This window comes from Podarcis filfolensis (genome assembly GCF_964270895.1).
Source record: "Podarcis filfolensis genome assembly, chromosome: 2".
NCBI classification, from domain to species: Eukaryota; Metazoa; Chordata; class Lepidosauria; order Squamata; family Lacertidae; genus Podarcis; species Podarcis filfolensis.
In genome coordinates, this window is record NC_139605.1 from 42,304,982 (window position 1) to 42,322,529 (window position 17,548).

General features: G+C 41.6%; 1 protein-coding gene across 2 annotated transcripts in view; it reads left to right on the plus strand.

Annotated features, from left to right (window-relative positions):
* The window catches only part of IL17RD (interleukin 17 receptor D), a 59,322-nt gene that overhangs the window by 19,610 nt on the left and 22,164 nt on the right, over positions 1-17,548 (plus strand). For both annotated transcript variants that reach the window (XM_083603031.1, XM_083603030.1), the window contains exon 2: positions 17,302-17,359. In XM_083603031.1, the coding sequence (XP_083459157.1) occupies positions 17,302-17,359 (58 nt within the window). The remainder of the gene's footprint in view (positions 1-17,301; positions 17,360-17,548) is intronic.

Below are 17,548 nucleotides of genomic sequence, written 5' to 3' on the forward strand. Positions count from 1 at the left end.
TGTATTGGGCATGACTGTCTGTTGCATCTCAAATGGTGATGCTCAACACAGCCTTGCTTAAATTGGATCTTTTAAAATTTCAGTACTTCCTCTTTCCTCTTAAATGATAAGTTCAGATGTCCAGGTTAACATTTCCACTGCAGAATCTTGTGATCTTGGAATAATTTCCTTTGTTCTTATATCCCGGGGAACGAGTGAGTTAGGAATACAGAGGGAATTGACTGGAAGTTTGTCTTTTCACCTTCAGATATTTCTGTACTTCCCAGTTTTCCTTGCATGAAAAGGAGACTTTTGTTTCTAGCCAGTGGGGATATTTCTGCAGCGGTGGGACAGGAATAAAAAATATATATGTAAATTTGAAGACACAAAGCACACAGTTGCAGTGTGTGTTTCTTTTTGATCCTTTGCATTCCTTCCCCTGAAATCTCTTCCAACTTCTTAGTATGGTATAAGTATTAAGAAAACTAATGATGGAATTTGCATTCAGCGCCCCCCCTCCCGCTCCTGAAATGTGCATACTTCATTTTCTCCCATTCCTGAGGAATCTATTGAAACCATCTGTTGGCCCATCTCCAGGTGCTTGCTAAGGTTTTAGAGACGGAGGCTGCATGCCACACTTCCTGTGCTCCTCTAACCTATGTTTATACCTAAGTGGATAGTAAGCGGAACTGTCAATATTGAAATTATTTATCATTTCTGTGCAAAGACTGCTAGGAGAAAAATGTTTTGAGCTGCATTCCTTTACACTCTTACTTGGGAGTAACTACACTGAGGTTGATGAGCCTTTCTTCTGAGTAGACTTGCATAGGTTGCATTGTTAACAACTTGCTTGGAACAATGGAGATGTTTCTACACCTTGTATCTAAATTACCACTGGTGCAAAATAGTAAACCTTGTTTTTCTTGGGATAGTGTAGAAAAGAGCCTCTCATTTCATTTCTGATTTCAATCATGCAAGTCCTGTTTTTTTTCCTGCTCTCCCCCCCCCCCCCACAAACTATACTCCTGCTATCAAGACAGTACAGCTTTTATGGTATGCATGTTAGCTTGGATATATGCTCAGAAGACTTCTACCATCACTTTGCTTGCTTTTGTTGAAAGTGACATATCAGCTTGGACGCCTCCTAGCAAGCGACTTGCATAACAATAAAAATGTGGCAGTCCAAGCCTGTTCAGAATGTCTCTACTTGCAAAAGGCTTGAAAAAACAAGTATAGTGTTGTCATTTTGGCAAGCGGAGCTCTGCTAATTTCCAAGCTTAATGGAAGACTTCAGAGGGCACATGCTGTGTAGGCTAAGCTATTGCCACTCTTTTCGGGTCCATGGGCACTCTTGCAAACTGGAGAAGCTATCATGAACACACACAGACACCACAACATGCATGGCAACCACAAATACATGCATACACACCGGCTTCCCCCATGCAGTCAGTTAGGCTTTTGTTTTTCCCCCAGGGTCTTGTTTCCCCCACCCCTGCCTGCTGAAATTAGGCTTGAAGCAAGCTTTAAGTGTGGACTGGCGAGGAGCATTTTTGCTGCCAGGGAGGTCATAACCGGAGAGCGATCCCTCTGTAGCTGTGTCCCCCTGAAATTACCCTCTGTGCTGCAGCTGGGCTTGCATTAAGCTGTTTATTGGCTACAGTAGAATTTGCTACATGGGCACCGCTTTGGTGACCCTTGGGCTTAACCTTCTGTTGCAGGTGGTACCTTGTGCTTTTTAAAATCATGCTGTCCTTAGATAAGCCACTGTGAGGCAGAACCTGCCAACAGTGTGATTAAGATAGGGCTGTTAATGACTGGCTAATTATGAGCCTTTGCTTCCCCAGTTACCCTGCTACAAAGATGTTTGTATTTAATCTAGCACAAGAGGCTCAGCAATAAGCAACAAGGAGGTTTAAAAAACCTTAAATACTGAAAGTGCAGTTTTTAAAAAACTTTGTTTTGCTTATTTTACAGTGCAGATTAAATAAAATAAATATTGAATTCCTCAACATGCATTTATCGAGGAATTCAAGCCCTGCTTGCTACAGCATGTTGGAGACTCATTCATGCTGTCACACAACTGCTAGCTCAGTTCTTCAATTGCTTTAGTAGCATGTTTACCACTTCTCCAAGCAGTTCTGGCTGTGTTTCAAATACAGCAGCCATGTGCATGGGGCATACTGAATTGTTATTAGGGCAAGCAACAATACCATTCAAGAAGTGCAAGAACTGTCCCTAGGTTTCCATAAAAGGTGGAACAATGGGATTGGAACAATGGGGCACTTTGCCTTTTTGCTTTGATAGAGTATATCATCCAGTTATCACGGGAACAGCCCTGTCCCATATTTTAGCAATATGACTGTAAAACATAACTTTTACCAGGGATCTCTTAAAAAATACGCACACATCTATTTCTCTACAAAAATGAGACTTTTCATAGTTCATATTTGGTCCTTTCCCATATTTCTTTCCTTAGACACCCAATATCTCACTATATGCTCTGTTTGGTCTTAAATCACAGAGGAATCTAAATGGGCCACACCTGTCTCTTTGTATCAGCAGGGTTTTAGCGTTCCGTTCTTTTTTGGAAACCAACACCTGCTAACTAGCTGAAGCACAGTAGGAGTAATTGCTGCTCTTTTATTCTGATGCAGTCTGCCTGGGTTAGGATTCCAAAAACCTTTACAATATACCTTTTTCTATGCATAGCTCGATAAAGAGTGGCTCTGACAACTTACACCAACAGGTATGTTCAAAAATTTGAAATGTTTACACACAATGAGCAGACCTAGATCCAGTTGCATGAACTTTCCACCTCCTTTTGTGTACATTTTGATAAGTCTAACACTGCATTTAAACTGAAAATGGACATTTTTCTTAGTGTAGTGCATCAGTTTATCTCGGCTTCCTCAACCTCGGCCCTCCAGATGTTTTGAGGCTACAGTTCCCATCATCCCTGACCACTGGTCCTGCTAGCTAGGGATCATGGGAGTTGTAGGCCAAAAACATCTGGAGGGCCAAGGTTGAGGAAGCCTGGTTTATCTCCTTGGAAAACAGTACCTTTTGCACAGGAAGAGGCCACTGAAAAGAAGCAAAACAAATATTTTCCTGTTACCTAAAATATATAGGTTGGGATCCAAAGAGCTACCTTGGGCAGATCCAAGGCTTGACCTCTAGGATTTGTAAGTTTGAGCAGCAGTCGTCTCATGGACTGCTTTTGAAAGTGCTCTCCATTTCCAAAATGGTATGCTATGTAGCAGTGCTATTTTTCTAGAAAAAGAGGTTCCGGAACTCACCATGAACGCCTCCCTCTTTCTCTTAGAATAGCAAAGGCACCCACCTGAGAGGTGCTGGAACTGAGTTTCGGTGAGTTACCCCTGAAAAAAGCCTTGCTATGTGTCATGGTAGGCTGTTGCTTGAGGAACATGTACTCACAGCCCCCGTGGATACGTATAACTTGTGTAATTATTTCATTGCCAGACATTGTACGTGCATTACATACGTAAGGCACAATCCAGCCAGAGTTTATCATTTTTAAGTTTGTTGAGTTTAATGCGTGAAGCATTCCCCTGCTGAAATAAAATCAATGGGCTTGATTATGCTTATACTTTTTTAAAAAAAGGTGGAAGTTGGAAGGAAAGGGACTAAAAGACAAAAGATGCAATGTGTTTAGAGAAAAGAATTATTTGGCATTCAGTTATAAACTTAATCTTCTCAGTCACAATTTTGCCTAATGATCCTGCCAAATTATTTGAAAACATTTCTGTTGCCTAATTCAGCTGCTCTGTTAGCACTTAACAATAGTTCTGTGTATAGGAGTCTTCCTCTTTCCTCCTTTTGGTGCAGTTATAAAGAGAATACGCATCTCCTTTTTCAACTAGCAGCTGCTTGCCGTTAGGATCAAGCCCCAGGAACTGTGGTTAGTGTTAACAACAGTGTATTAAAAACAACCCAGGATCACAAACCATGGCCAGTTACCTGAAAATGAAAGCAAATGCTTCTGATCTCCTCCTTATAACCATGCTGACAAAGGAGAAGACCCTTAAAATAAAAAGCAGGTGACTGAAGGGCAGGGTGTTGCAATGATACTCAAATTTTCTATTTCCCTTGCTGAAATACCCCTTGCTCATGGGGGTTGGGCTTTGATGACATACATTTGGTGTTGGGACAAAGAAAATGTTTGGGGCTGCTGCTGACGTGCCACCTGCCTTTAGTCTCGCAATGGAATGGGTTGAAAATTGGACACAGTGTTTTGCAGTGGTTCTGCTCTTACCTGCAGGGCCAGGTCTAGAGAGTAAATACTTCAGCTCCCTGGCAGTTATGCTGTGGGATGCTGCAAGGCTCTATCTTGTCTCCAGTGGTGTTCAACATAGGTACAAAACTGTCAGGGGCAGTCATCAAGAGCAGGGGTCCGGAATCTTTTTCAGCCGTGGGCCTGTCCACCATCCCTCAGACCGTGTGGTGGGCCGGACTATATATTTTTGTTTGGGGGGGGGGGGGAGAATGAACGAATTCCTATGCCCTATAAATTACCCAGAGATTCATTTTAAATAAAAGCACATTCTAGTCATGTAGAAACACGCTGATTCCTGGACTGTCCGCTGGCTGGATTGAGAAGGCGATTGGGCCGCATCCGGCTTCCGGGACTTAGGTTGCCTACCCCGATCAAGAGGTTTGGAGCCCAACTTTATTCCCCTCTTACATCTAAATCAAGTGTGGCTCTGCAAGTCCTTAATAGTTGACTGGGTGCTGTCCAGTAAGCAGAGGCAAAGTCTTGATAAGACAGTTTCCTTGTTGGTGGGTGGGTGGCTCCTGTCTCTTGGAATTAAGTGGTTTTAATGGGGTTATCACCACCCAAAGGAAAAGGTGCATAGTGTGAGGTATGCCTTGATCCACTATTAATGCTGGAGGTCTAGGTGGCCAACCACACTGGTTATTAACACGTTGTATCATCTATCTACCTGCTCACTCAGATCTTCCAGTGAGGCTCTGCTGCTTGAGTCCAACTTGTGACAGCCAGGAGGATTTTCTGTCCTGTTACTTCTAAAAGCTCCCCTATTAGATATATGAGATAAGGTAAATCCCTACTGCTATTGGTTCTTGGCACTTGCTTAAAAGTTTACTTTTTCTCCTGGACCTTTGTTGGTGATTAATACCAGTGTGTGGAGTTTATCCTGACTGTTGCATTTATTCTATTCCGAAAGTTTTATTGAACTACATTGTGACTTCTATGAAACCCAATATAAATTATTTTACATAGATAAATAAATGCTCCTTATTTACCTGCCTTAACTATTAAGCTCATTGCTCTGAGTTCTTGTGATTGGAGAGGAGGGGGCAGGCGGGAGAAATCCCTGTAATCTCCAAGAGAATTTGGAAGGACTCAAATGTGTAGCGTCTGGCATTGTGAAAGAAAAGGAAGTATCTAGTGACTAGATCAGGTCGCCAGGAAGATTACTCCCTGGAAGGTTGTATTGTGCTTTCAGGAAGTCAAAACATTAACTGTGTTAACATGAGAACAAAGGGTTTTTTTCCATTCCAAAGGAAGAAACTAATAGATATAACAGACAACATAGTGTATTAGCAGAAAAGGACAAATTGTTCAAGGGTAATGCCCTAACACCTATAATATTTATCCCTATTTTTTTATTAAATTCAGAAGAAACTGAAATAGCCGGTTTTTGACACAGTATGGGTAAGAGGAAGAGGTGAGATGTATTGTCTGTTTTGCAGCCTTGCCCAACCTGTGCTGCCTGGGGCTGACGGTGGCTCTTTTCAAACTCTAAAGCGTGCAAAGGCTACCAGGTTGGCGAAGGATGCTGTACTGAGTAGTAATTGTGAGCTCTCATGAGTTAGTGTACTGTAGTACTGGGTGCTGTTTGAGTGTTGTTGTTGTTGTTTAGTTGTTTAGTCGTGTCCGACTCTTCGTGACCCCATGGACCAGAGCACGCCAGGCACTCCTGTCTTCCACTGCCTCCTGCAGTTTGGTCGGACTCATGTTTGTAGTTTTGAGAACACTATCCAACCATCCCGTCCTCTGTCGTCCCCTTCTTCTTGTGCCCTCAAACTTTCCCAACATCAGGGTCTTTTCCAGGGAGTCTTCTCTTCTCATGAGGTGGCCCAAGTATTGGAGCCTTAGCTTCACGATCTGTCCTTCCAGTGAGCACTCAGGGCTGATTTCCTTCTGAATGGATAGGTTTGATCTTCTTGCAGTCCATGGAACTCTTTAAGAGTCTCCTCCAGCACCATAATTCAAAAGCATCCATTCTTCGGTGATCAGCCTTCTTTATGGTCCATCTCTCACTTCCATACATCACTACTGGGAAGACCATAGCTTTAACTATACGGACCTTTGTCGGCAAGGTGGTCTCTCTGCTTATTAAGATGCTGTTTGAGTACACAGCTATGAAGCAACCTTGTGTCAACCACTTCTCAGTCTACTCTGCCTCACGGGGGGCGGGGGGGATCAACCCTGTGGTTTCTTTAAGACTTAAAATCATTTATTATGGCATAAGCTTTCATGAACTTGGGTCTGCTTCATTGGATCCATGAAGTGATTGTTGTGAGGATAAAATGGCAGAAAACCCATATAGTCTGGATTGAATTCAAAGTTTCCATGCCATTCGCAGAAAAGGAGACTTTTAATGAGCGGGACAAAAAAACTTGGGATTCAATAAACTGCCTGAGCTATTTGGAGGAAGACTGAAGTAGAATGCGGTGTCAAAGCAGGTATTCTTTTTCATGATCCAGGTGTTCCATTCTTACAGAATCTACAATTTACACACGATTTTCATTTGCAAAAAAACAAATTCCTTTATTGCTTAATTCTTGAGTTAATTATACTGTGCAAATGTGCACCTCTTTTCCATTACTTGCATTTTGAGATGTCATTTTTGAATGCCCCCTCTTCACTTGGAAAGTAGTAGTAGATTGTAAACCTGCTCTCTGATGTCTATGCTAGCTTTCTACTTGTAGGGGGCATTAAAATAAGCCACCATCACCCCTGACTTGCAGTTGGAAGTGGTGCATCCCATACTATCACTTCAGGGCTCAAGCACTACATTCTCACCTTGTTAATATATATACTAAATCGATAATTACAGGCAATTTTTTCTTTGTGTGTGTGTGGATAATAGCCTTTATTTAATAATTTAAAAATAATCTTTAAAAGTCTGTGTGACCAGAAAATGTGTGTATTGCACAGCGACTATCATAGGCCTGCTGCAGAAGTGGGTAAAACCTGTTTCGCGCACATGCATGTCCTTTATTTGATAGTTGCAACATTAAGTGATTGATTACTTCGGATTTAATAAGAAATAGAGTATCACAGATAAAACTTCAATATCTTTCCATATAATAAAAATGTAAGAATGTCATTGCATGCAGCCCACATTGTAGTGCCACATCACAATCCCAGTTTTACATGAAGTCAGGTTGGAGTAGATGCTACAACAGGAAAAGTGATAGTTTAAAACAATGGCAGAAGTTTGAGTAAAGTGAGGGTGGCGATACACTGAGAGGAAGAAAGTGGCTACAACTTAGTTGAAGTATATACCTGTGTGTGTGTGTGTGTGTGTGTGTGTGTGTGTGTGTTAGGAGGTTAGTCTGGCATTCCTTTTTTTTAGGCACTACTCTAGCCAAAATACAGCATTTAACATTAATTTATATAAACATTTCTATCAAATATTTCAGCAACCTGAGCTATCTTCATAGAGTTTGACAGTTTGAAAAATAAAGCCTTCAGTTTATTAAATAGCGCTTGCAAGTAATATTGATTATTTCTTTCTTTGTGTTCAAACTCAAAACCAATTGTTTCCTTCAGTTTGCCTTGTGGGAGCATGAAATTAGGAACATATGCATGCTAATTAACAACATATGAAGGATAAATTGTGATTGCTGTCTTGGTCTGGTGCACAGGCTATGCTTTGCGGGGTAGTGATTTCCTACCTCTAAGACCCAATCTATAATTAGTGCAGGCACAGATCTATGTGTTTAATAAGGATGTTAAAACTGATGGCATGTCTTTGTGCCTGTCTCTCTGCATTATTTAATATTTGTGACTTTACATGGGATGAATTTGTAATATTGGAATGGGTCTAGAGTTTACACCTTTTCTTTTTGAAGAGTCTGTTTGATGTAACTTGAGGTTTGATGTAATCTTGTACAGTCGAAATACGCTTCATTGTGATAAACCTCAATCTCTTGTTGAGTTTTCTTTGGATGGTTGTTTGTTGTTGGACTATGTTCTTTCATTGTTACTCTAATCTGAAAACGAAATCACACACACACATTATGGGAAGTATAACATCTGAAGTGTAGAACTGCAGCTTTGGGCTCCTTTAGCGACATAGGATACTATTTGTGGCAAATCTGAAAGTACAAAATAACACAGATTTTTCTGATATTGGGCCTTAGGAAAACATTGATCACATAAACTAATTGGTTCTTTTTCCTGATTGATAAAGGTAGGAACTACAGTGGTACCTCTGGTTATGTACTTAATTCGTTCCGGAGGTCCGTTCTTAACCTAAAACTGTTCTTAACCTGAAGCACCACTTTAGCTAATGGGGCCTCCCACTGCTGCTGCGCATGTAACCCGAAGCGTATGTAACCCGAGGTACCACTGTATTAGTAATTCACCGACTCACTTCATATTGGTTAGAAAGGGGACCTGAATTAAGTTGCTATAGATAAATTCCCTCCTGAAATGAAAGAATATGAGAAGCAACACCTTTTATTGAAAAAATGCGGTATAATTTCATTTGGCATTCAAATTGAGAAGCTGGAATGTGAATAACTCCTTAGGCTCTAGCCAGCTTAACTCCTTTTCCATGATGCTTCACTTTGTTTCTGAGTCAGTAGCTGCTCTAGAGAGTAAATTCAGTGAACAAAGTCAGGGATTTCCTGTTGTGGGCCCTGAAATGGTTTATGCTTAAGGATCTTTGCTCAAGTGACTGAAACCTTGTTTTGTGCATGATTCACTGGCTTAGAGGTTAGCAGGTCTAGATAAATGATTAATACTGAGCCAGCACCTCTGAAATTTAATGGGAACTTTGCTTTAGATCTCTGATTCCAGAATCTATTATTTGGCAAGGAATGGAAAACCATTATTTTTACTTTGGACGTTTATAATTCTGGGTTACAAGTCATGTCCATTGGTAATAAATGTACCACCTTCTTCTTCTTCGTCAAGTAAGATTGTCTTCCATAAACATTGTTTTAACAATGAGTCCGTAAGTGACTGCAGAGGCCAATTCTGGATCCACATGTCTTTCCACAGTGGGGACATTGGTTTCCAGGTGGGAGTTGATTATGGTGTGGATTTGCCAAGCGTGCCTTCCTCTTAGCATGTTTCTCCCTTGCGTCCTGCATTTGAGTGTCTTCAAAGCCCATGACACCTTTGGTAAAGACTGTTCTCCAACTGGAGCCCTCGCAGACCAGTGTTTCCCAGTTGTCTGTGTTTATACTACATTTTTTAAGATTTGCCTTGAAACAGTCTTTAAACCTCTTTTGTTGACCACCAGCATTACGCTTTCCATTTTTAAGTTCAGAATAGAGTAGTTGTTTTGGAAGACGATCATCAGGCATCCGCACAACATGACCATTCCAACGAAGTTGATGTTGAAGAATCATTGCTTCAACACTGGGGATCTTTGCTTCTTCCAGTAAACTGATATTAGTTTGCCTGTCTTCCCAAGTGATGTGTAAAATTTTTCGGAGACGCCGTTGATGGAATCTTTTGAGGAGTTGGAGATGGCATTTGTAAGTGGTCCATGTTTCACAAGCATATAGTAAGGTTGGTAGTACAATAGCTTTGTAAGCAAGCATTATGGTTTCCATGCGAATGTCCCGGTCCTCAAACATTCTGCACTTCAGTCGGGAGAAAGCCGCACTCGCAGAGCTCGGGCGATGCTGGATTTCGGCATCAATGTTGGCCCTTGTGGAAAGATAACTGCCTAGGTAGGAGAAGTGATCAACATTTTCCAATGTTACACCACTGAGTTGGATTTGTGGTGCTGCAGAGGGGTTATTTTGAACTTTTTGGTGCAGCACTTTGGTTATTGGATGTTGAGTGATAGGCAAAGCTTTTCGTAAGCTTCTGCAAAGATATTTAAGATGGTTTGGAGGTCATCCTCTGAGCATGCGCACACTACGTTGTCACCAGCATACTGAAACTCTATGACAGAAGTTAGGGTAACCTTTCTCTTTGCTTTCAGCCTGCTCAGATTGAAGAGCTTTCCATCTGTTCAATATATGATTTCTACTCTGGTGGGGAGTTTCCCTTCAACAAAGTGTAGGATCATGGCAATAAAAATAATGAATAGAGTTGGGGCAATAACACAACCCTGTTTAACACCTGAGCCCACTGTGAATGGTTCACTTTGAGAGCCATTGTTATCTGTGATTGTTGCTGTCATATTATCATGGAGGAGCCGAATGATGTTTACGAATTTATGGTTCAGTGAACTATGGCTAGTTTACAACCATACATGCATATACTGATGAGATATAAGACCTGGTGAATATTATTATTGCTCTTAATATTTCTCAGATGACTTGTTTGAAAAAGATCAAGGAGACTTCCAGGAAAAAGTACACAATATAAAACAACACAATTAAAAACAGCAACAATTTATTCATTTAATAAAAAAACCCTATTGTTTTCTGCCCCATAAAAATGGACAGAGTCAATTTAGCTGTGTTACAGGAAGGTACACTCTCTTGATGGTTTTTTTCATGTTGAATTTGATATTTGGCAAAATTATACAACTCTTTGTGGCTTCACAGTAAGGTACAATTTGTACCATAGGTTCTGCTGCCTGATTTCAATCGTTTGCGTTTTGAATCTGCATGGATTGGCCTTCATGAAATTGACCTGTTTTGTGTACCAGTTACTGATTATATCCGTTTATTAGCCTTTACAAGTAATTTCTTCACACTGTTTACATAACACTATCATTTATCATTCTGCGTTATAGACTGTCAAGTGCATTGTTGTTTGCAAGCTTTTGTAGCTAGTATTTCAACTTCTGTTAAGCTAGCATACTCCTAAAACTCAGAGGATTGTTTCCCACTCAATGAAACTTGGGGTCAGTTCATTTTTTGTGTGTGTGTTACCTCTCAGTTCTGGTGTGTAGACCAAAGGATTTTTATAGCAAAAGCCCCAGGCAAGAGAGACTTTCTTTTCAGCAATAATCGGAACAAATTAAAAGCTGCCCATAAGTTCAACTAATGTTAGTGGCTAATTGACAGGCTGTGCAGTCCCGAGGCAATACATTTACATTTATAGTTAAAGTAAGATATACCTGAAACAAGTCTTAATTGCAAGCTAATTAAATAGTGTAGCTGCGTGGTAGTTTGAATTTCAAGCCCATGTGTCTGTAGGTGTTTTATTAAACTCATATGCTTGGGGAACAAAGTAGTATGCTTTCAAGTTCAAAGCTTATAAAGGAAATGACCATAACAGATAGGCACTTATTAGTTTAGCCATTGGCCAATTTAAGGTCCTTATTCATTAGTTAGGCCTCTGGCTGTGTTGCAGAGGCTTGGGGCCAAATAGTATATACCTGGCACTTTCATCCTGAATACCAAAAAAAAAAAAAAAAATAACTAAAATAGCAACATTTCAAGTGGGCCTCATTTGCAAATAAATTGCAATTGTTGTTCTTAGGACTTCTGGCAGCAGGTCCTGTTCGAATGAATCACAACAATACTTCACTTAGGCTTTCATGTTGGAATGCTTTTGAAAATGTATTTATTTTCTTTCGTTTATCTTCTACCTTTCTTCCATCAACTCAACAAAGTTATGAAAAGGGTTGAGATAGAATTCTGTACTTTCAATTTGGGAATAATAGCTAACTAAAGTAGTTGAAGTCATTCAGAAGAGAGTTGGGACAAATGGTAGAGCATTTATAAAGTTCTCAGTATATTGCAAAACACTAGCCATTAAAGTAGTATAAAGAGGCATTCATATCCAGATTGAAAACGAAGTGTAAACAAACTCAGCCCTTAATAGTCATTCATGATTTTGGGCCAGTCACTGTCTCTCAGCTTAACCTACCTCCTGGGTTATTGCTAGCATAAAATCAAAAAAGGGGAGGACCATAGACACCAGCTTGAACTTCTTGTAGAGATTGTGGGATATAACCGTAACCAATAAATATTTTCAAAACATTTAATTTTGATAAGCTGCTTTTTAGGGCTAGGACCTAACAAAAAACATGACTAGTCCCAAACAACCCTGGGAACTGCAGTTTGTTAAGATTTCTGAAAATTGTAGCTCTGTGGGGCAAACTACACTTCCCAGGACTATTTGCAGGAGGCCAGCTGCTTTCAGTGCTTGGTGTATGCACAGGCTATTCTGTTAGGCTTTTGATTTATTTTAATTACTACCTGCTCTATTTTGTGCACTTGGTGTTTAAATGTTCTTTTTTGTCATCCTTTGGTATTTTAAAGTTCTGAATCACCTGGGGCAGGAAGTTAAAGGCAGAAAAACAATACATAAACCAACAGAAGTGAAATGGATAGCACAGTGCTACCTAAGTACGGTAGTAGCACATTTTGAAAGGTCAGTTCTTCTGACTCTGCTTGGCTTGGTGTATAGCTGTTGTGGTTTTAAAACACCCACACCCTGCTCAGCCCAACACATTAAAGAAGCCTTGCTGCACCATTCAGAGACCGATAATTCTCCTCAGGGTGCCTCCTGAAGCAAAATCACTTCTTCACCCTGCTGCCTGGCAGGGCCAGACTCTCACAGGACCCTCACATGTGCTGAGGCAGTTATGAATGCAGAATACTTTAACCTGAGGAGACTAACAAAGAGGACCTTTGCTAAGCTGCACATGTTGACTCAATGCTGCATTGCCATGTATAGAGGGGATTGTGAGAATGGGCATTGCTCTTGACACCAAATAGTATTCAGTGTTGCAGTATAGCTCACCTTGTTCTTTCTCCTTTTTCAGCAGTGTGTTTTCCTACTAACTAGGCCCTGGATTTATCATCAGGGGATTGATGCAGATTGTATGGTGCTTTCACACAGCAACTAATTCAGTCCTGACCACTATATGGCCTATGTTCTCTGTGGCAAGCACTCGTAACATAAAGTGGATGAGTTTACCATAGGCCAACAACAAACCCACGGTAGTAAAAACATTTCCCCCACCCTTTTTGTGGCTGGCCTATGTTCTTGTTTAGTAGTAAATGACTGAAAAGGTTTTCATCTGCTTCTAACAAGGCATAATTTAGCGACAACAGAAGAGACTACTGGGAGGTAATTTTGCCTCCTTCCTGTTTCAGGAAACCTTTTTAAACTTGATATGCTCAAACCTAAAGATAAGATAAGCAAATGAAAAGGCAACTAGACAGGGTAGCCAGATTACAAGGTGCACTCTGAAAGCACTAAACAGTATCTGTTTTGATCCTTTAAGTAGCAGTTTACATCTCCTTAAAAGAGATTTGACTCAGATGCTAATTACAGCCGGATGCATTGTTTTCCCTTCCCTACACCTGCTTTTGACTTTTAAAGTTGGTGAGCAACACTGCAGGTTTATACATGCTTCTGATGATACAGAATCCTTTTGTTTAGTGCAGCACTGTTACCAAACATGGCCTCCTGCAAATTTGCAAGAGCGTGTCTAATCGAGACACACCATGGTTTTGTAGTTGCTTAAACCCCTATGAAGGACTGGGGGACAGGCCATAGCTGAGTGGTGAAGTATGTGTTTTTCACCCCAGGTCCAGTCTCTTGTTAGAAGGTTTTTTAGGTAGCAAGACTGAGAGAGATTCTAGAGAGCCACTGTACCATCAGGATAGACCAGGGGTGGAAATGCTTTTTTGCCTGTGGGCCAAAACATGTAGTATAGAAATTATATGGCAGGTGGTCTAATCCCTTGCACTGGAAAGACACACTTGTCGGCTGGCTGTTGAAGCATCCAACCTGGATGACAGCCCTAGCAGCCCAAGATGCAAGTAGCTAGTTATACTACACTCTGCACTGGAGCCACTTGATACTACAGTGGAACCTTGGTTCTCGAATGTAATCCGTTCCAGAAGTCCGTTCGACTTCCAAAGCGTTTGAAAACCAAGGCACAGCTTCCGATTGGCACAGGCGCCCTAGAAACAATAGCTGACAACCGCATCAGACATTTGGGTTCCGAAAAACGTTCAAAAATTGAAACACTTATTTCCGGGTTTTTGGCGTTCAGAAGCCAAAATGTTCGAGAACCAAGGTTCCACTGTTAAACTTGTGCTTCTGTTGCTAAGACAGTAGAGACACAATTGTCCCCAAAGCAAGACCAAAAGGCCTGGAAACGATGCCTTATGAGGAACGGCTAAGGGAGCTGGGCATGTTTAGCCTGGAGAAGAAGAGGTTAAGGGGTGATATGATAGCCATGTTCAAATATATAAAAGGATGTCACATAGAGGAGGGAGAAAGGTTGTTTTCTGCTGCTCCAGAGAAGCGGACACGGAGCAATGGATCCAAACTACAAGAAAGAAGATTCCACCTAAACATTAGGAAGAACTTCCTGACAGTAAGAGCTGTTCGACAGTGGAATTTGCTGCCAAGGAGTGTGGTGGAGTCTCCTTCTTTGGAGGTCTTTAAGCAGAGGCTTGACAACCATATGTCAGGAGTGCTCTGATGGTGTTTCCTGCTTGGCAGGGGGTTGGACTCGATGGCCCTTGTGGTCTCTTCCAACTCTATGATTCTATGATTCTATTCTATGTTTCACACGGCTACTGAAACCCACACTGTGCCTTGCATAGCTTGTTGCTCCTGCTTTATAAGAAGAGGACTGAATGGAGGCTGAGGTAGAGATAGCGTGACTATGCATTCTTCTTGCTTGCCTATGTAGAAACCACTGACTCTTGTTTGGCTGCTGGAATGTAGTGGGTAAGAGTTCCACCCCTTGCTCTGTCCACCACTGACATATGGTTCTGGAAGATTACAGTGGTACCTCGGGTTACAGATGCTTCAGGTTACAGATGCTTCAGGTTACAGACTCCCTTCAGGTTACAGATGCTTCTGGGTTACAGCTAACCCAGAAATAGTGCCTCAGGTTAAGAACTTTGCTTCCGGATGTGAACAGAAATCGTGCTCCGGCGGCGCAGCAGCAGCAGGAGGCCCCATTAGCTAAAGTGGTGCCTCAGGTTAAGAACAGTTTCAGATTAAGAATGGACCTCCAGAACAAATTAAGTTCTTAACCCGAGGTACCACTGTACATTTGAGTGAATGTGGCTCTCAGACTAGAAAAGTTTCTCCTTCTCTGCTTTGTAACCATACACCTATTAGCATACATCCCCTGGGAGGAACTTACAGAGGACTGCTGAGTAATAAATAATAATTGTATCTCATTGGGATTCCTCTACATGTTTTGTGAGCACAATTAGTATTCATTTGTAACCTAATACTGCCAGAAGTTTGATTTTCCATGTTTTATTCATTTTATTTTATTTATTGCATTTATATCCCACCTTTTCCTCAGAGGAGCTGGAGGTGGTGTACATGGTTCTCCTCTTCATTTAACCCCCCACAACAACCCTGTTAGGTAGGTTAGGCAGGTTAGGCTGAGAGGCTGTGATTGGCCCAAGGTCATCCAGTGAGCTTGATAGCTGAGTTGGGACTTTAGTGGGGTTTCTCAGGTCTTAGTCTGACGCTCTAACCATTACTCACACCACATGGCTTTAGAAAATATGGAATGCTTTTAAAATTGGCATCCTGTTAAAATGGATAACAGTTTCCCTCTGAGCTGGTAAGAATATCTGGCATCTTAAAGCAATGCTTGAACAGTAAAATCCCAACCCAGTAAATAGTCATAATTGGTCAGGTATTAGTGCTTTATAAACAGTGAGTGTCTGATCAGCAGCTGATTTAAATTTTAACGTGGAATGGCTGGAAGCTGAAATGCAGGATCACTCAGAACAGTTCTCCAATACATTCCCACAGGATGAAAAGCCTCTTAAAGTGAAAAACAAACTTTTAGCCTGGAGTTCCTAACCTAAATTCACTTGTGTTGCAACTCTGTAGGAGGTAGGGAATGAATTTAATCCATTGATTGTACTGAGAGAATAGAAAACCGTGCTTGGTTTTCCTACCACAATTATAGAGGCCAAGAATAGTGCTGAGGGGTGGTTTAAAGAAGCTGCCCAGGGAGGTTTTGCAAAAGCTTTGTGAAAGAAAGGAAATAGTCAACTGTAGTTAGATAATACAGCTATTATTTTCATTATTCGTTCTTGAGTATCAATTTTTAGTGGTAGTACAAGATGTTCAAAGTGTTGGAACAAGGGTAGATATTCTGTGTAGGCTGCAAATTCAGATGTCTGAAAATGCAGTTTTCTTTACTGAAGAGTCTTCAAGTGCTGATGTGCCTCATTCCCAAATTACTGTATTTTTCGCCCTATAGGACGCACTTTTCCCCCTCCAAAAATGAAGGGGAAATCTGGGTGCGTCCTATGGGGCGAATGCAGGCTTTCGCTGAAGCTTGGAGAGTGAGAGGGGTCGGTGCGCACCAACCCCTCTCGCTCTCCAGGCTTCAGGAAGACATCCACAGCCTAGGCAGCCCTGCGGGAGATCCCGTAGGGATGTCTAGGCTGCGGATAGCAGCCTGCTTCCCGGAGCGTCGGGCGCCCTGAAAGCAGAGCGCCCAGCGCTTCGGGAACACATCCGCAGCGTGGGGAGCCCTGTGGGAGTTCCCCGCAGGGCTCCCCACGCTGCGGATAGCAGCCTGCCGCCCGGCGGGCAGGGCGCCCTGAAGCAGAGCGCCCCTCACGCCAGGCAGACATCGGCCAGCCCCACAAGCTCGGGGGACAGCAGGGAGGCGCAGTGCCGCCATCTCGCTGTTCCTCGACCTGGTTCGGTTTCCCTGACCTGCTTTTGGGGGGGAAATAAAGGGGGGGAAATTCCTTTATTTCCCCCCAAAAAAACTAGGTGCGTCCTATGGGACGGTGCGTCCTATGGGGCGAAAAATACGGTATGCTATCACAACATTACTTTAATCTCAGTTAAGCTTGTTCTATGCAAGCATTAGTTTATTTACCTGAAGAGTGTGTAGCTAATTTTTCACATGTTCTTGATTCTATGTGTGCAACCTAAATGCATTAAATAGCTATCACAGTTGTATGGATTTCATGCTTTTACTTGGTTTCTTCCTGACTTCTGATCTGGACAGGTGCTCCTAACAAAAGATCACTTGAAGCACAATGCTTTCCAATGGAGGCAGTTAACGTTCAGCTAAAGTCATCAGAGATGGAAGAGCCAAATGAATTCATGTGTAAGCTGAGTCCAAGTTATCTTCAAATTCAAACTTTTCTCTTGTTTCTCTGTAGGCTTTATCGCCAATTGGAAAGAATCCCGGGTTACTTAATATCACCTTTAAGTATGACAGTAAGTTCTCCTTCCTGTTTCCTCTGGAAACACGTTTACTCATTTCATTTGTTAATGTATTAAATTAGTTTTTAACACCATGTACTGGAGTAATCTATTTCTTTAAAAAAATCAACAGTGATAATAGAGAATTGTTGAATTAGCACAATTTATTTAGTTAATCTAATTATTTAGAGCAGAGTGGCTAAT